The 19,745-nt window shown below is 44.5% G+C and overlaps 1 protein-coding gene and 1 non-coding gene across 4 annotated transcripts; one reads left to right on the top strand and one right to left on the bottom strand.

Moving 5' to 3' along the window:
• Nucleotides 1–1,008: 1,008 nt before the first annotated feature.
• On the bottom strand, nt 1,009–16,189 carry POLDIP3 (DNA polymerase delta interacting protein 3). Of its 3 annotated transcripts, none has more exons than XM_064702264.1 (9): nt 16,044–16,189; nt 12,440–12,827; nt 10,079–10,156; nt 8,128–8,223; nt 6,167–6,349; nt 5,241–5,318; nt 4,521–4,650; nt 3,283–3,349; nt 1,009–2,948 (listed from the first exon to the last, which is right to left on the bottom strand). In XM_064702264.1, exons 1-9 carry the CDS (start codon nt 16,100–16,102, stop codon nt 2,774–2,776), a joined length of 1,254 nt encoding a protein of 417 aa, XP_064558334.1. In that variant the 5' UTR covers nt 16,103–16,189; the 3' UTR covers nt 1,009–2,773. The 3 variants fall into 3 exon arrangements, with proteins under 3 accessions (XP_064558334.1, XP_064558337.1, XP_064558336.1); XM_064702267.1 differs by lacking the exon at nt 16,044–16,189 and adding an exon at nt 15,339–15,779 and having other exon boundaries at nt 2,460–2,948; XM_064702266.1 differs by having other exon boundaries at nt 2,629–2,948; nt 10,079–10,153.
• Nucleotides 16,190–16,455: 266 nt separating this feature from the next.
• On the top strand, nt 16,456–16,604 carry LOC135442882 (U12 minor spliceosomal RNA). Its single transcript, XR_010438729.1, has one exon. It is a non-coding gene; the product is annotated as a U12 minor spliceosomal RNA (small nuclear RNA).
• Nucleotides 16,605–19,745: the final 3,141 nt, after the last annotated feature.

The following is a 19,745-nucleotide window of genomic DNA, read 5'->3' as shown; positions in this document are numbered from 1 at the left end:
ACATTAATTCAGAGTGCAGGCAATTAGTATTTCAAATACGAGTTTATAATTTCTACCAGCCCAGAAAGGAAAAAAACCTTAAACAACACAAAAATATAACCATGTTGCATGATGATAAATGCAGACAGAAGGTGGTAGGTTCAAAATCATGATTAGCATGACAATTGCAGGATGTCCAGGAGAAACTGGAGAGCCAAGGTGAATTACCTGAAAAGGACTGGGAACAACCAGATAACTGGGAATAAACAATTACTCTTGTTTCAGTGCCCAGCAGAAGCAGCCATGCAATGGTGCACTAAAGAGCTGACCAAGACCAGAACACCAATGTACACCAAGACATTGTGTTTGGACACCCACTTAATTCACTGATTTGTAAAAAATAAGAACATGGTGCCATAGATCACAGAGCTTTGGAACAGTACTTCTTCCAAGGAGGTATGTAAAGGGCATCATAAACCCTCAGATAACCTAAACACAAGGCAGAGTTTAACAGTAAGTTAAAATGCATCTTGCTACTTGGCTTTTCAGACACGAATCTATTAATCCAAAAAATCCTTGAGTCTCCCCATTCTTTCAGAAGAGGCAAGAGATGCACTCCCAATACATGTTTCCCATTTACACAGCTGTCTAGCTGGTAATGAAAGCATCCCACCTCACCTAGAACGGGTACCTTGATCTCAGAGCTGTTTTTGCTATAAAATTACTTTTTAAATTACTAGGCTGTCAGTAACAAAGGCTACTTTTTTTTTTTTTCTGTAAAAAGAGAATTGGAATTACATGGACACAAATGGCTTCAATTTACTAGCAGGAGTCAGCTGCTAATTTGTATGATCCAGACTAAAAGGTGGATGAGTAACAGCTCTCTTACCCATAAGCTCCTCTTGCTCTTCATCACGTTATCAATTTTGAAATTTCCACGTTCACTTAAAAAGAGCAATTGACTCAATACTGGAACACCACCACTTAGCTTTAGTTGCTTCACAGCATCTAAAAAGGCGTAGAATCCACTCTCTGTATAACAAACGTTTATTCAGAAACAGGTAATACATTATCTTCTCCAATCCCTAATGTTTCCTCCCCCTCCCTCCCCTTTTTTTTTTTTTATTAAAACACATGTATTTGGTGGGCAATCTAAAAAAGGAGAACAATAGCTGTCTTAGGTCCCCTCCCCTACAAACATCTGCTGTTCACATGAAGCACCCCACCAATCATGGTGTCGCTGGCCTTCAAACCAAAGAGAGTACTCCAGAAAAACAAGTCCTGCCAAGTCCTTATTATTTCCATGGCTAAAAGGGACACAGTGAGATTAAGGAATGGTCTGCACAAGCTAGATAGAAGAAATAGTTCATACAGAACAAGAAAGCAAAAGAAACATGGGGCTGTCCAAGAAACAGAATCTGGACTTACAGGAGCTACTCAGCAGAGCCGAACAGAATGGATTAGGTTAGTCTCTCAGCTAGTAGGATCAAGTTCAAACCCCAACCCAGTTCTGGAAGTTGCTCTCAGCTTTCCTCTCTTCCAATACAGTCTGAACAAACACAAACGAGTGGAGCTACTGGGACGTTCAACACCCAAGGCGCCAATGCGGTACAAAGAATGGGAAGAACTGCAAGTGCCACCTAGTGGCCTGTCACACACACTCGCTGGCCCACGCCACGTCCTCGCCGCCCTGCACGGGCCTCGCCACTGCTCTCCGGTGTTCCTGATACAGCGCTGACTGCCCGCTGCTCCTAAACCTCTCCCTGAGGCCACACACTGCAGCCATCGTTCTCCAAATCCAGGCATGCCGGCAGCATAACCGCACAGCAGCCAAACAATGCCCAAATAGCATCTCTCAAAGTTCTCAGACACACGACTTTGTGTGTGTTAGGATCTGAAAAGGGTCTCGGGTCCTTCCTTTCTACAGGAGACTGGCTGAGTTAGAAGACAAGGAAGAAACTCACGTCTGTGCATCAGCAGGAGGAGGCAATATAATCTGATGGGAGTCAAACAACTGGGTTTCTTCTAGCTCTGAACACAACTGGTTCTTAATTTTTCACTCCAGAAAGAGGAGAGCAACTGAGCCTGACCCTCCAGAGCAAATATATTCCTTGTACAAATGCCAGAACAACCCTCCAGCACGACCAGGGTTGAAACAGCCCTGCCCATAGCACAATGGCCGGTGCACCTGCACACGTCCCTCCTGCCTGATGTCTCTGCTGGCACACTGAGGGCAGCTCAGCTCCTGCTCCTTCTCAATGTCCCAGCTGCTGAGCAGGAAAGCGTCCAACAGCCAGGAGGAATGGCTATGCCACCAAATGCACACAAGTCCTTTCTGGAGGGAGCCCAACCTGCCTTTGTACCCAGTGCAGCAACTTCAGAAACAACGTGGTGCTCTTGCCTGTGGACAATCAAGGGGATGCACCCTTTAGTTAAAGGTCAGTCAGAAGAAAACAGAAGGAGATCACCACTCCTTCCCTCAAAGTCTATGTGCACTTTTAATGGCCACTGGGGGCTTTGGAGTAAAGGATGGAGTTACATGGTATATGCTTGGTAATACATTACTGGCAGAAGGGGAAGGTTATTCTCTTGGGAAAAAAAATCATGGAAGAAAACTCCAACTATGAAAACAGAAAGTACACACACAAGAGGAAACACTATTGTACAGTAAGGTAGCGATCATAGAAAACAAAAAAATTCAGGACAGGCAAATGCAAACAACATCTGCACTCCTGCACTTTCCTCATCCCCCAGCTTATATGAGTTTTCCAGTCCACTGCTTGCTCCCCCCCTCTCAGAGTTTAATTTTGAATTCTGTGGGCTGCACAGAGGCAGAGACCCCTGAGGATTTGAAGAGTGCCTTCAAGATAGTTTCAGGGTCCACTTCAGCTGGGGGATTTGAGGAGGCGCTTGCACTTGACCGGCGTGGTTCCCCTTCCTTCTTCACTGAAGGGGTATCACTCAGTCGGCTGGAGGATTAAAAAAAAGAATTTAAAAGGCAGTATTTAACCTCTCTTTATGAGAAATAAATTAACACTGTGTCTGCATTTACTGTTATCAGTGTTTCCCCCTTAACAATATCAGAGATAAAGGTTTTAAATATGCTTTTCTCACAAGAAAATATGCTCATCTCAGATTATTTTTGAGCCTCAAGGCTGAGAACACTATGTAGTCAAGCTACATTGCACTCCACTCAACATATTGTGCCACAGAAGGAGAGAGAAAGAAAATCCAAGGGACAACAATTCTCAAAATAGAACCTGCAAAAGCGTTTGGACCTTTTCCCCACTGCAGGACACTTACAGCAATATAGGCTGGTCTGAGGTGATGACATTCCCATTCATATGAAGATTGCATTTCATTGGTTGACCTATATAAAAACAAAACAAAAAATTCATTCTATCAGAAGTGGGGTAAGGCAAAATTCTTGAAACATCACACAACAGTGCAAGCAACAGAGTTCAACATGCTGGGGAAACATGAGAAAAAATCTTTTGTTGCAGAATCAGAGCAACAGCAGAGAGGGCCACTGTAACACTCAGTACCATATGAAGGATCATACTAATTAACGAGTTACACAGTAGTATGAAGCCCTTAGCAGGGACACAAGTGGATCTCCCATTCTTAGCTGTCTGCTCCTCATCTGACATCTGTAACATGTCATTCATCTAAAGAAAGAAAAAGCACCCATTTCCAGCTAAAAATTAACAGTTCAACAATAATTTCAGTTTAACATGGTTAAAATACAAAACTGCATTATTCAAAGTTTATGGAGAATCTGATACTATTTTACAAGTCCAATTCAACATGTTTCTGAGTATACCCTGAAACTATTGCAAATACTAGTTTTACTTGTACTTTGCAAGCAGCTCTGTAAGCAGGTAAAGCCTTCCTAAGGACTTTCTGTCTAAGAGGTTTTACAGCGACTTCTGTGAGCAGGAGAGATGTTTGATAAGAGGATCCATGCTTACCCCTGAAAGAATTTTCTACCAAGGTCGTTGACATAGAAACCAAGAAAGAAAGAAGGATAAATAAGAGAAATCTGCAACTACCTATTCCAATAAGCACTTTGTCTCTTGTGACCAATGAGTAAAGTGTAAACTCATGAGTTTTGTAAGAATGTGTAAAAAGCACGGATGCTATAATAAAAAACAGTTTGAAGCCTTCTGAAAATGGAGTGTGTTGCTTTGAATTATCTCTGTCTCAACTGTGACAACCTTCCAGCTCTTGGTACCAAATTAGAAACACAAGGAATTTCATCTGAAAGTTAGAGCAGGAGACTCATCAGGACCCTGCCTCCAGCTCTCAACCTTCTTTTTCTAGGAAAATGTGGGCAGGGTTTTTAATTGCATTTAAATAAACTGTGCATACATTCAGCTAGTTACACAGCAGTAATTGTCTTATCTAGCTCTTGAACTGATTTTCTGGTATTTCTCTCTTGCTAGCATATTAACATCTAAGATACTTTTAAACCTTCCACTCAGGTGGAAAAGCCATTCTTGATTTATTTATCCTACATGCAACTCTGGCATCAAACTTACCATCTAAACACCTGTTGTTGTATTTCTTATACGCTGTGATAGCATCTTCTTTCTTCACAAACACTACCTCAGCCACGCCAGGGTGCACCAGCCGGGCTCGCTTCAGGGCGCCACACACACAGAATAACTCCTGAGGGCAGAGTCAGTCACAACCACGGTCACATCAAAGGCACTGCATGAGAAGGGTTTACTTGCTTCATCACACCACCCAGCCTGCTTATTAAATACCTGACAGGATCGGGACACTTGTCTTACTGTCTTTGTTATGGTGTAAGTACTTGGCACTATAATAGAGAGCACACAAGCAGGGAAGTTCAAGGCCAGTACCTGGTAATGTTTTTCATGCACAAAGACCAGATTCATTCTCAGCCCGGTGAGAATGGAAGCCCCTAGATAATTTGGATAGGGGCATAAGTTTGGGTAGAAGAATCATTTGGTGTGAACTCTTCTTCTAAGTGATGTCAGGCATCTCAAAATACTCTGTGGGATTTTGTCACATGTTCTTAAGCACACACTTTAAAAAAAAAAGGGTAAACAAACTTTCTGTAAGCAAAAAGTGTCCCCAAACAATCAGGAACCCTCAAAGTTTTTACACGGACAGCAAACCTACATCACACCCCTCTTCACTGCATTCACCATAGATCAAGTGATTTATGAGAAGAGGCAGGACACAGAAAGGAAGTGCCACTCATGCACAGTCTGGCAGCAAGCAACACTCACAACAATATCTTCTTCTGTGACTCGAGGATGCAGATTGTTTACGGTCATCTTTGTGCCTTCCAAAGGGCTGAACGCCAGCTGCCAACACAAACAAATGCATCACAGAAATATGGCACAAAATACAGCACAGCAGAAAAAGAAATAAAAAGTCTCTAAGGATATGTCTGGGAATGTCTGTACACACACACAAAGGAGAAAGCTAAAGCTAGTAATGGGAAATATCAATGTTTACTAAAGCCCAGCTCATCTGACAGCAAAAAGGAACTTCTTTTCCATGCTAGTTTTTCTCTGAAGTAACTTTTCACTCTTATTCTCAAGAATAACATTAACTTAATCCACGTACACAGTACTCTGGTCATGCCCACTTTTAACAGCCTGTCTGTGTTGTACTCTACACCAGCCACCAAACCCCAATAAACAGCTCCAGCCTCTCATGAGCATGCTGAACTCAGCACACCTAGGAACACCTGGTGGGTTAGTTGTACCCAACATCAGGCAGTTTGGCAAAGCAATTCCAGGCAGGCTGTCTACAAACTGCCTGGGAGGTCTCATGTCTAGATGAAAACAAGCACGTTTGGAATAACTCTTTTTTCTCCTTGCTAGCTGGAGTGGACATGCAACATACAATGTATCAAACAGTGTGAAAACACTACTCCTAAGGACATGAAAGCCCCCAAGGAGTGTCCAAACAACAACTGCCACCTCTCTATAATATGGATTCCTCCAGGATCATGTGCAGGGAAAGGATGTTCACACAGGTTTCAAATTCTTGGGACACGAACTGCAGTTATCAGAATAACCTTGATGACATCCCAGAACTAATGATGAAAGGCAGGCACGAATGAGCTGCTCACATGTCCAATGAACAAGTTTCAGATGTTTCAGAGACTTCCATAAAAGAGCATTTTGCCCTTCCCTGAGCTCACCTCAACAGGTGCTGGCTCTTTTGGAGGCACTTCCTTTGTCACTAAGGTCCGGGACATGTTTGCCAAGGCCTTCGTCCGCATAGGAGGGGCAGTTGCAGGTGGAGCTGTGTATGTATCGTTCTGCACCACTTTAGTCAGGGGAACAGTCTTGGACAGAGAGAATTTATTGCTGCTCAGACCAGTCTACAGGAAGAAAAAAGAAAGTATCTCAGAGCTACAGCCTACAAAAGCCATCACTTTTCTTCAAGCACCACCACCAGAGTATTACTAGCATGCACTGCATGTCCTTCCCAGTGCTGGAGACTTTCAAAAGACTCAGAGAAAAAAAATCAGTGCAGGTTTCTGGGCATAAACATTAAAAGGTATGCTTATCCAGAAAGAGCACTTCCCTCATAAGCCCTTTTTGGTTTCATACTTCTCATAAACAAACTTTAACAATGTGATCTGAATTTGAAAAGCTCCTTTCATCCACAGACTTTCAAGTACTTTTATGAAGAGTTCACAAAGATTGCTCATTAACAGTAAGACTGAGAATCCACAGAACAAAAAGCAGTAATTCCTCAGAATCACCAAGGTAGGGTACACAAACACATGGAGCTTAGGCTGAAAGTTTAAAGCCAGACTAAAACTTGTGCTTGAAAGCTGCTGTGAACACTGGAAAGAACAAATTTACTCCTGCAAAAAAAAAAAAAACTCAAAAAACCTTAATAAGATTATTTGAGAATCACAAATAGCCAGAAGTTCTATTCTGAATTCCCACACAAGGAAATAAATTCCTGGGGTAATCACTGTACTACAGTGCCTGCATGATGGTAAAACCACATGAATTTGCTTTTCCAAGACCAGAGAATAACTTACCTGTGCCCAACTCCCATGTCTGAAGCAGGGTTAACTTCAAGCACACATTAGGGCTGGCAAGGGCCTTATCCAGCTAAGCACTGAATATTCAAGAATGATGACTGCACAACCTCTCTTGGTCCCTGTACCAGATGCTGATCAATACTGTGAGAATTCCACCAACTAGAATTTCTTTTGCTGCAGCACATTTATTGGTTTGTCTTCTCTGTGGTCACTCCTGAAAAGAACCTGGGTTTTGACTTTTCCAGGCAGTGAGAGTGGATTCACTTGCACTGTAGATCTCACTATAGCCTTGCAGCCTTGAGACACTGCTCTCTCACATTCTCCTCATGCCTAATATGGTGCAGCCCTCTGACCACCCTGTTAACTGGCTCCAGCCAAGTCTTTCTTGTACTGCAGAGCCCCAAGATAGGCACAGAATTCTGGATGCATTCTTAAAATGTCAAACAGGAATAATTATCTTCCTTGATTAATTATCTAAAGTTGGCCTTTGTTTCTGGAAGGATGCACTACTCACTCACCCTTAGCAGATCACACAGTAGGACCCCCAGGCTCCTTCCTACAGAGCTGCTGCTGCTTTCTAGCCAGTCAGTTCTCAGTTTAAGCAGCACAGGGCCATTCCATGCCAAAAGCAGGACCTTACATTTGTCTGTACTGAAATTCTATCTTCTGCAGAGCAACAATCCTCCTCAACAAGATGCCTACTACAGTTTTTGCATGGCAAGAGATTTCCTGCTTTGATGCCCAGTCTCCAGCAGCAGAAACTTCCCTTGCTGGTTTACTCGAACAGTAACAAAACAGGTTCGATGCACTTCCTCAGCAAGAAAGAGCCAGGATACAACAACCTGCCAGCAGGGCAGAAAGCACACATTCTAGCTGCTGAGAGCCCATAAAACCAGTTACCCTAAAGAACTCTGTTCCAAAAATAACAGTAGAAGCATTGGCACAAAGGAAGGGTAGGCTGAAGAGCAAATATTTGAGGAGAAAACTTCATTTACAGACTTTACAAGAACTGTCTAATAGGTAAGTCCTGTAAAGACACAGCCTCTGTGTCCATGCAACGTGAGCATGGCATGGTGGAGGCTGCCCAGATGATCCCTTACCGAGTTGTGCAGGAAACTGTTAGTGGTGGTGATTTTCATCTGTTTGCTAGGAAGGGGAGAGACACTTTCCTCATCATCTTCTGTGTCATACAGACCCTGAAGTGAAGAAGGCAATAGTTTACATGCAGGCAGACTTCATTGAGACATTTCAAGAATAGGGAGTTCTCTCCTGCCTTCAACCATCTTCAGCTAATGAACATTTACACTGCATTTTAGTTTCAGGTAAACAAGTCCATGTCAAAACATCAGCATAAAAACTATTGGACTTTCTTTCCAAAAACATCACAGTAAAACTGTTTCCCTAGATATACTGAAATCACATACAGATCCCTCTTCTCCTGGACCTCATTAGGACAGCTGAAGCTCCATTATTGGAATAGAGCCTCAGTGTCTTACATTTTAGCATCCTCCTACCTTTTACAGCTGACACCTGTGCATGCGATTTTTAAATTAGTTTGGGGATGTGAGGTGGGGTTTCTTTTTGTTTGTTTGGGGTTTTTCATTGTTGTTTTTTTTTTTTTTAACTAAACAAGTGCCTGCTGAATACATCTAAACAGAACATTCCTTTTGAATAGCTTGCTTTCCTTAGCACAGGACATATCCATCTGGCCCTAGAAAACACTGCACTAAGAGCTTTACTGAATGAATAATTCATTTTCCAGTTCAGCTTAACACTCATAGCCTTGCCTTAAAATACTGAGGTGAGCTCCTACACAAGCATTTTTTTCGTTGACTCTAAATAACGTTAAGAAAAAGTCTAGACACAAATTGCAGTGCCCAAAACATAAGAAATCACAACTGCAAACAGCTTCCCATTAATTCACTAAAAAGCTAAAGAAAACTGGAGGGATTAGCAATGAGAGCTTGAAAAATCAGTGGGTTGTTCATAGTCAGCAAGATTTTGGTTTACAAACAAGGAAGTTGTTCTAGTGACAGAAATGCTATGAAGGAAAAAAATCTGAAAATGGCCAGAGAACAGAGGAGAATTGTGCAGAAAATAAAAGAGCTGGGAAAAACACTAGGGAGCAGGACAATGGACTTGAGCTTGAGACAAAATGAAATGGATTGCACGTTTCCAGTGATAAGGTCAGAATAATGAAGACACTTCCTTAAACAACAGCATCTGAGATAGGTGATGGTAGCAGGCCAGCATAAAGGTAACATACACAAATTGCTAAAATTATGATAATCATGGCAAAATGTCACCTGACATGATATTGTGAATGCCAGTTTTCCAGTATTTCATGCAATACTTTGTGTATACACACACAATAACATAAGTAATAAAAATATCCAATTCCTCTCTATAAGCACCCAAGGTAGTAAGGTGGCTGAATGGCTGGGGGCTGTGACAAAATCCATTAAAACTGATCCCAGAAAGACAATACTCTAAGGTCTTTCTCAAAATCTGCTTGCTAAGGGCTATGGGAACTCTGGAAGTCCATCAGAATACGAGGTAACATCACTCCCTATCAGGATTGCAGCAGTGGCCCAGCTTTCACAGGAAGTTATACCCTCTCCCACCTGACTGCAGCACATCTGACCATGTGCAGTCACATCCTCTCTCTCAAGAGGCTGGCAGCACGGTGAATCAAAGCAGCCAACAACTTGATCTGATGTGATGTCATAAGAAATTTATACAAAAATATCAGAGCTAGAGGTCAGCCTCTAGGGAAAAAATACACCATTAGCATAGAGATAAAGCTGGGAATATCTACTTCTCATTCCTGTATCTCATTCAAATACACTAGGAATCAAGATAAATTATACTAAATGAAAACCTCAATTACTATGAAACTATTTCAACCACGCAAGACACGGAAGCTAAGCTGATGGAGAACTTTCCAATGTTCTTCTCTCCTACTTAAGAGTTTTCTTTGCACCTGCCAATGTTTATGGACAGATTTTCTTCCCTGTTAAAGATAACAAAGAGTACAGAGCAGGTACACACCTGTTTATGTGTATGGTTGTTCACCACATTGATCCTCATTCCTGCTGGATGAGAGTGTCCAGGAACTGGAGCCTTCTGCTACAGTTGGAGATAAAGAACCAAAGCATTAAGCATTACAGTCCACCAGGTTCAGAAGATCAAAGCTTTAGTTGAATAACCTGAGATCATTTATATAAAACTTACCTTCCCTGCTTTGAAATATATTACCACAATATGCTCCTGGGTAACACCTGTATTTCCTGTGATATGTTCAATATGAGATAGCTTCACTTAAATTAAAATCTAAGACCCCATGAAGAAATGGATTCAAATTAGTGAGGGTTTAGTCCAAGATTACTGGGAAGTTAACTTCAGTCCTGTCAGGACTACTAGATCTACATTTCTGCCAATACAAAACCATGAATGGGCTAAGTCAGAAAGTAGCTGTGTCTTCTTTCATGCTACAGGTAACTAAACATGCAGATCTCCATCAAGCAAAAGGAGAAGTATTCACTGTCCCTTAGCACTAAAGCTGGAATAAGCTGTAGTGGAATAAAATGCTGCACAGGGTAGTGTGCAGCCCATTAGACGATGAAACAGGGAAATCACAACAGAAGGAGGTAGGGAATGTAGCTGTATTAATCAATAACTGAAATCATGCCACAACACCCATAAAAATGCCCTTCTGTTTTTCTGAAAAAGCTGGAATCTGTCCATTAAAGAATATATATTCTTACAAAAATAGTCCACACAGGTAATAAAATCTTCAGATTTGCATTTTCTCTAGACTGCAATCTATACCACAGCACCTCATGTTTCAATCTGCTAATCACAGAAACAAGGATACCCATCCTACAGAAACACCAGCAGACCTACTGGAATTTTTTGGTTTCAAAGATTTTTCCTTGCTTCATGATAAACAAGACCTCAGGTCAGCACATTTAGACCTGTATGCTGTACTTTGAATCAAGACACACTAGTTTGATTCCACTCCCACGTTTGGTAAGATAGGAGGGTCGGGGCAATTTGGAATTTCAGTACAAATATTTTCAAAAACTTTTAGATAATTGCTTATGTGCAAGGTTCTGTCTACAGTCTGAATCACCATGATACCCTATGTATAAATATATATGTTCCCTTGCACTATGTTGTCTAGCAAACAGAAAATACTATTGGTCAAAACAGGTCAAACAAAAACCCACAAAACACCAGGTCAGTAATGCACCAAGTCTCTGGAAACTACTTTAACTCCTAGAAACTTTGTAGAAGATGTTCAATTCCTCATGGCTGACGCTGGTGATTGGGCTCAGAAGGACAGCAAGAATACTGATCCCCCTCCAGCCCTTCTTACTGCCTCAAGAGCCCTTTCTCCTCCTTACATCAGCCTGGCAAGAAACCTGCAGACTAGTGGGAAAATTCCTAGGCCCATCTGCAGAAGAAACATGTTTGACATTTCTTTTCAGCTAAACCCAGAGCTGAACAGAAAGCAGACTCATCTAGGCTTTCAAAGTGGTGACAACAGATTCCTGGGTATGAGTGAGCACACTGCTGATTTTTGGGAGATTGAAAATGAAAGAGGTAGACTAGGAACTTCAGTTCCATGCTTGTAGAGGTAAGGAGCAAAACCACTCAAACAACAATCCCAGCAGTCTGGAAATTTCTCTTCTGGCTCTACACATTGTATCTAACAGACACAGCTTAAGAGCAGGAATTTCTCAGAGAAGCTGGCTAAGAATCAAGTTGCTACGCACACAGCAAAGTGAAATCAGAAAGCTGGCCCAGGAAATCAGCAGGTCAGGGTGATCAACTGATTATAATACAATTGAAATAAATCTTGAGCCTCAGCAGGAATGCTTCATGTGATCAGGCAAACCCCTGAAAACCAGACAAGTATAAAAAGAGAAAATTGTAGAATGGCTCATTGAATTTTAAATTTCCTTAGATACAAACACAGCTGCATATTCTAAGCTGCTATTCCACCCCTAGGATAAACCAGTTATCTATACAGGACAATCCACCCCATCAGACTTGCAAAGAGGGGCAGTATAAGAATGACAAAAAATCTGCATCATTTTGTTTGCATTCAGGCAGGAAAGAGACTACTTAACCATTCAAGATATCTCTTTTAATGCTGACAGGAGCTCTGCCTTAGTCTTTTTGGGCCCAAAATTAAAATGAAAATTTAAATGAGAGGTGTGATTCTACAAAAAGTCCCAAGCAGCTGCAAGGACACACAAAAGGATGAGAATCCCACCCCACGGGCTGGAATGAACTGCACCATCCTTGCTTCTACTGCAACCATACGAACATACTGAAGTATTATCATGCCTACTGCACTGCTGCAGAGTAACTGAGGGGCTCAGAGGTGACTCATTCACCTACTTGAATAGTTTTGGTGATTTTCACAGCTGGATTTACTGTCCCCATAGCTGGGCTGATAGCAGCTGGAGTGCTCCTTTTTAAGCTGATCTTCTCTCTGGCATCCACCACTTTGGTCACCTTTTCAGCAGCCACACTTTGCTGCTTGCGGGAATTCAACATCTCCCGAGCATCCTGCACCTTCCCTTTGATTTTGAAGCGAGCGTCCTTTTGAAGCAGTTTTTCTCGGGCATCCTTCACCCCCAGTTTGTGCCTGGCATCAGTGAGTCCTATCTTCTGTCGGGCATCAAAAGTCTGCTGGAAGCTCACAGCTGGTGATGATCTATTCAGAAGATTTTGCTGGATCCCAATGCGAGATCTTACACCTCCAAACACTGGCCGTGTGTTAAGTCTGAGGGGGGAAAAAAAGAGAAAAACAAAAAGAAAGTTTCAGGCATTATGTGTCAATACAGTGTCAATAAAAGTATTTGTGTTGCTGCAAACAAAAGTTCATTATTACTGCACAAAAATCCACTCCAGCTGGACATCCAAATACAACAGTAGAACTCCTAAGCTCTTTTATGCTGGACTTTTTTTCCTACACAATCAGCTAAGGAACTTATTTTCAAAATCCACCCTTCAGCTCACATTTACAAACTAAAGGGTCTGAGTTCAGCTGTGCTAAGTACATACTACATTTACACAAAATTCAACAACTCAGGTACTTCGGGCAACCTTTGAGGAACAGGAACAGACTTTCCAGCTTTAGGAGTGAACAGGTCTGCTAAAGCATCTTCCATAATTCACTAATACATCCTGATATGAAGGAAACATGCAACCACACATGAATTCAAGAATTCTGGGCAGCAAGTTGAGATCTGTGGGAGGACAGCAACTCAAATTTTAGTATGTACAAGCACCAGTAACAATCTTAGTTCAAAGCCACCTGTTTCAAGGTTGATTAGCTTCCAGCAAGAATAGTCGTTAGTCAAATTACTTTTTAACATGGCTGCCTCTTCTTTAATCTAATAAAAGAACTACTGCACTTGATGGCCTTTACTTTTTAAGCATATCATTATTGCAATACTGAACACAGAAAGACAATAGCCCACAAAAACAACAGCATTTGTACTTGTAGACAAGTATTCCTAAAAAGCAGCACAACACAGGGTGAAAACCAGAACTACCTTCTTGTTATAGGTCTGATACACTTTTTCAAAACCTGCCCAAAGAGCAAAATAAAATTATCTAATTTCTTAATGGAGTTCCTCTGATGAATATTTTTAAAGTTTTTTCTTTTTCACTGGGTTTCTTCATATGAAAAAAAAAGAGAGAAAAAATATTCTTGCTGTTGACTTTTTAAAAGTCAAAATATAGGGCTACAAAGTTCATCTGCTTCCAGAAATGTGTTGTCCAGTATTACAAAGTCTAAAAGCAGATACCTGGAATTTGTTGTAATAATCAAAAGTTTAGTATCACAAAACCAAATTATGGTGCTATTTCAATTCTTCATGCACCCTTATATTCGTATTTCCTGACCTAACTCCACAATCTTCACATTATTTACAGCCATGTATTTTCAATTGAGAGATCTTTACAAAAAAACCCCAACCAGCTGAGAGATGAAAGACTTAACCTCTGCTTCTACCTCTTGCATTCTTGTGTCTCAATGTCTGGAAAGCTGGGACTGGAGCCCCATTTTATTACCTAAGAGTCCTATGGCTGCTCTCTCCAACAGGCAAAGCAAACCAGCTAGAAGAAACTGGAGGATTATTAAGACCATCTATGAAAATAAACTCAGAGCACAGGAACCTAACAATACCATAAAGCAACAGAGACAGAGCAAGACTTTCCTTGCAATTTTAAGAAACATTTATTTAGCCATGTTGGAAGCATTCAGCTGGAGTACTGCAAAGGGCTGGATGAGTGGTTCATAAGAGAGGCCAAAGTAAAACCAGAAATGTATGTGACAACATTTAAACTAGAATTAGTTAAGACTGTTGATAACAAAACTCAACAAAATAGGTTAAGAAACTGAAGATTACACCATTTCTGGTGTCTTTACCCTAATAAGCAACTCTCTTTCACAGATAACTGCTTACCCTACAAGAGCATTAACTGCTTAGCTATTTGTGCCACAGCACCTGCAATAAAAGCAGATCTCAAACATCTAATTCACTTTCCAGGAGTCCAAGCTCTGGCTTGAACGTGTTATGGACCAGCACATTTTATTAGTGAATTTTTTTCTTTTATTTCATCTAGACTACTGAATAGCACAGATATAATGACTTAACTTTATTCAGTTTATCCAGACTTCACAAAGCCAAGTTTGCTACCTCAGGAATTTATAAAGTGAGCTAAACACAACATACAAGAAGAGTGTGGGGCACAACAATTCTTACAGTGCTGCAGAGGGATTATTGCTCAGCAAAAAAAAAAAAAAAAAGCAGGAAGAATTCCTGGAAGAAATGAGAGTTAAGGAGGGATTTGAAAAGGGATAAAGTAGGTACTTGGGGCACAGTAAGCAGACTAAGACTCTTCCAAATATGCAGGATAATATGAATGAAAGTGCAAAGCCAAGGCTTTGTCTAGACTAGGATTTAAATATGTTTTAATGTTTTGGTAGTATATGTTAGCAGATAACTTTCAGAATATTACTCTAGACATGTAAGTGTATACACATCCAGAGTCAAAAACGAAGACTAATAAATTAAAAAAAGAAAACCGAAAGGAAAAAATCCAACAAAACAAGAGCACACTGAGCTAACAGAAGGGGAACAAGTTCTTCAGAAGCATTACGAGACTACGGCAAAAGGGAAAATGAAAAGCTACCGAAGGAGAACCCAGGTAAGAACTGCCAACTGTGGAAGCAAATGGCCCAGCCTACACTGGGGACATCTGCCATGCAAAGAAATACCCTGACCTTGCAGCTCCGATCTGCAACATGCTCCACGTCCTCTCAGCCACTGCAGGCAGTCGCTCGGGGTCCCACTGACTACGCTGGAGGGACGGCACCTTCCGAGAGCCGGGCAGCGCTGCGCCCCATGCCCGGCAGCCTCCCCCGCGCGGCGCCCGGCGGCCCCGGTCGGTTACGGCTCCCCGAGCACCAGCAGCCCTGCCACGGCTCTCCCACAATGCCCCGAGCCGCGCCCGGGAGCGCGGGGGCACCGGGCACCGCCTGGGTAACACCTGCGGCACGCTACCGGCGGGGTTTGGGGAGCCCACCCCGCTACAGGGAGCAGCGCTGGGTTAATCGGCGGGGACAAGCAGGAGGCAAGTCGGAAGGTTCAGCGAGAAAAGGGACGGCGCCAGGAGTCCCGAGAGGACCGAGAGGGGATGGGCCGCTGAGCGCTCCTGCCCCACCGGGGCAGCGCCAGGCACGGGGGCCGAGATGGGGGCCCGACCCCCGCCCCGGCCCTGAGTGACGGTCACCGCCGCCAATCGCACGGCAGCGCGGTCCCGCAGGCCCGCGGCTCAGCCAATGGGAACGCGAGGGCGGGAGCAGGGCCGGGCCGCGCCGAGACAGCTGCGGCCCGCAGCCCCCGGAGCGGAGCCACCCGAAAGGACCCTCGAAGAGCGGCCGGGGGCCGCCAGCCCGAGGCGCTGCGTGGCCGCCCGAACCGCTCACCTCCCCTTCACCGTCACACCGCGTTTCCGTATGAGCTCGTCCAGAGACAGGTCCGCCATCTTGTCGCGGCCCCAACGATGAGACGCAGCGAGCGAGTCCCGGAGGTGACACCGCACGACTTCCGCTCCTCGCCCCGCCCCCAGAAGTCCGGCGGGCCCCGCCCGGGCTCCGCCCACTGCGCCGGGGCGCCCCACAACTCCCCGCGGCCGCCGAGTCTCTCATTTGCATACGGCGCGGCACGTCGCGGCTCGGTTCGGCCCGTGGCAGCGGTCCCGCGGCGCGAAAGGGGACAAGGACCGAACGCAGTGGTGAGGCCACTGTATGCCAGCCAAAGGCCGTGTCGGGCGGCGCTCGCCCTGACCTGTGGAGTTAGTGCGGAGCCGTGTCCCAGCGGCGCGGCGCGGTTTAGGTCATGCCTTAAACTTATGAGTAAGGAAAATAACGACCCGGGGTGACGCCCGGGTCCTCACTACCAATGTGAGAGGAATTTTTGTGCGGGTACAGGTCGCCCCTGGGTGCCCCGCTTACTTCGCGGGATGCCCGGGTGCCGTGATCTGCCCGACCTCCGTGGCGCGTGTGCCAAGGACAGAACTGCCGTTCCCGGGGCGCTTCGCGCTGCTCCGGGAGCCCGGGAGGCGGGACAGCGCTAGCGCCTCACGAGGGCGCGCCGCGAACGGAGATTCCAACCGCCCTAAAGAGCAGAAGTGCCTGAACCTGTGCTTTTCTCTTGTCGCTCTGCTCACTGAGGAGTCTTAAGGGTCTCCACGAGGCCTAATACAATAAACCACCAACCCAGCCTAATAAATACTTCATGTCTCTGCAGGAAGCAATTCCTTTTCTGTTCTTCTGAGGGAGCAATTACACCGTTTAAAATCAAGCTAACAGTGAAAGGGAAATGGTGCCTTGTGCAGCTCGGGCAGCGGTGAGCTCCGAGGCTCCTGCCCTGTCATGACCTGCGCGACGGCGGCTCGGGGTCTCGCTGCGGGCCCTGGTGCTGCCGGGCCTCCCTCAAGGCGCCCTTTTGCAGCATGTCACAGCCGCAGCGGCTCCAAAACGCAGCTTTGCTCCCGCCCGCAGCTCTGGCACGAGGTTCGCTTGCGAGCCCTTCTCCTGCCCCGCTGTTCCCCTTCTGCCCTTTGCCCAGCACGGAATCCTGAGCTGCAGTAGCCCCGGGGCTTTGCCGTGCGTGCTGCAGCACCCATCGTGTTGCTGTGGAACTGGCGGCCCGAACACATTCCGTGAGATCCAGGGGGAAGCTCCTGGACTTCAACAGTGCGGGAGCTGCCAGGGAGGGCTGGGGACCATCACAGAGGCGACATAGCAGCTGATTCAGCTGCTCACAGCCACACAGGCCCAGCCCCCACAGCCCTGATTTCCTCTCAGGAGGCCTTTGTGAGCCTGAAGCCACACCAGCGGTGATGCCAGGTCCCTGCTTGGTTGTGCACTGGTGCTTGATCCAGCTCCAGGGTGGCACACGACTGCAGTGCTACAAATACAGCCCTTTTTGTGCTGCCTTTCTGCAGCTGTTGAGGTACTTGATCAAACTGAGGCAATGGGGTGGGAAATGTGTGATATTTGCTTTGCTGTTGCAAAACCAACAGGCAATGTTTGTTTAAGCAAATTCATTTGACTTTAAGAGCAGCCCAAGTGGTTCCAGACTAGAGGGCCACCTAGCCAGTGTCCTGTTTCCAGCCTGCAAGGACCCCTGTGGAGGTGGCTTCCAGACACCCCACCAACCTTAGTGCTCTTTGTGCAGCCACAATTCCTTCAGGCAGTACCTCCACTCTGCTTCTTCTGCATCCTCCTGTTTGTTTTGCTTCCATCAGCCTAGTTCTTGCAACTGAGCTGAAGAGTGTGCGTGTAGCTGCCACCCACCCTCTCTTCCACCTGTGATCCCTGAAGTCCTCTTTTGTCCAGGTGAAGAATTCCAGGCCTGCTCAGACATTCCTACGGGTGAAGGTGAAGCTCCCTCCCCTCTGCAGGCTTCCACCTTCCCATGTTAAGTCTCTGTGGGAGGCTGATCGGGGGGGGCATGAGTCATGGTGTTGCAAGAAAGGAAGGGTTTGAACATCTAGATTGTCCTCTCTCTTTCTTTTTCGTACTGTTTTGCTCTTCCTGTAAGACAGAAGCTGTAGCTCAGTTTTCTTTACGGTTTCTTCTCTGAGCTGTGTATGAGAAGTCGAATATTTGTTCCAGGAAGGGCCTGGGCCCCTGCTTCCCTCCTTGTGGCTGGGAGAGGGGTAAATGTGGGGTAAGCAGCAGCAAAGAGATCTCCCTGAGTGTAGGGGTCTCTACAAAGGGCTCCTTGTCCCAGTGTGCTGGAAAACTTTCAGGCCTGCCCTTGTTTTCCAGAGGCAGATTCCCTATGTGTGTCTCCTGAATCTGCTGGGATCCCCACAGCATGGAAGTCAGACCAGAGGAGACCATCTTGCACCAATTTCCTGTAAAATATTACTGGAAAAGCAGGGCACCCCCAACGAAGGAAGGAATGATGAGGAGGACTCCATGGATATCAGAAAGCTAAATAATTACTTTGTTGTACTATATTATTCTATACTATATTATATATTCCATCTAAACTGAATCTGCCAAGCACTCAACTGCACAGCATCTCGTGACTGACACTCACACGCTTGGCCCTGATAGGCCAAGGAAACAAAACCCCATCACTCTGGGTGAACAATCTCCATATTGCATTCCACTGTGGCACAAACACAGGCACAGCAAGTGAGATAAGAATTGTCTTCCCTTTCTCTGAGGTTCAGGGAATGTGAATCCCAGAATATCCTTGGGAAGAATTGTGCCTTGCTTTTCTCTGTGAAGAGAAATGTGTCAACAGTGGTGGAAGTACCTGGTTTGTAGTGAGAGGTTAAAAATCCTCTGATTTTAGCAGTTTGTTCTCTTTTTCAGGACTATTGAACCCTAGGCCTTTTAGCCTTCTGAAGACTTTTAAATCAGTCTTTGAAATATAAGGCCTTGCAAGATGAGTATTTTAGCCTAGCAAAAATGATGTTAAGGAGAGGACACACCAGAGGAGATGCAGAAGTGATGAGCTTCAGAGATAAAACTGATGCACAGCATAGGATCCAGACAGATTCAGGGAGCTACCAAAAAAATAGGCTAAAAATTTTCTAAGCAGGTAACAAAGAGAGCTGGCAGCTTGCCATATGTGTAGTATTATACCTGTATAATCACATGGCACTTGGCTCAGGGTCATGCTGAAACTTCTACTTGGCTGTACAACTTACCTCTCATTTACCTTCTACGGCCTGGAAAAATGAAATATTATTGCACTGCTCATCTGAGTCTGCAACATTTTAAAAAGCATGAAGAACCAACTATGGTAGTTCTTTCTTTTTGTGAAAGTTGTAGGAAATATGGTACGTAAGTAATTTTACTTCACCTGTTCTATTCCATAATAGATATTTCCAGTAAGGGAGCACACCTGTATCCCAGCTCATGTTGTCAGTGACCTGCAATATGCTTGGGAAATACTAAATCCCTGAGAGAAGCAGAGCAATTTGCTTGCAGAGAGCTGCACAGAAATTTGCCTTTCTTTCTGGGGGCCCATTGAGAAAATCCCAGGGAGTTTGTGCAACCAAGGAAACTGACGGATTAGAAAGAAAAACTGGAGAAAAGGACTTGGCAGGTGTTCAGTCTTGACTGGGTATTGGGTCTTCAAAGAGATAGGAGTAGTTTTTG

The sequence above is a fragment of the Zonotrichia leucophrys genome, chromosome 1A, assembly GCF_028769735.1.
Source record: "Zonotrichia leucophrys gambelii isolate GWCS_2022_RI chromosome 1A, RI_Zleu_2.0, whole genome shotgun sequence".
Taxonomy (NCBI): domain Eukaryota; kingdom Metazoa; phylum Chordata; class Aves; order Passeriformes; family Passerellidae; genus Zonotrichia; species Zonotrichia leucophrys.
This window is presented reverse-complemented; position numbering and strand designations above follow the sequence as displayed.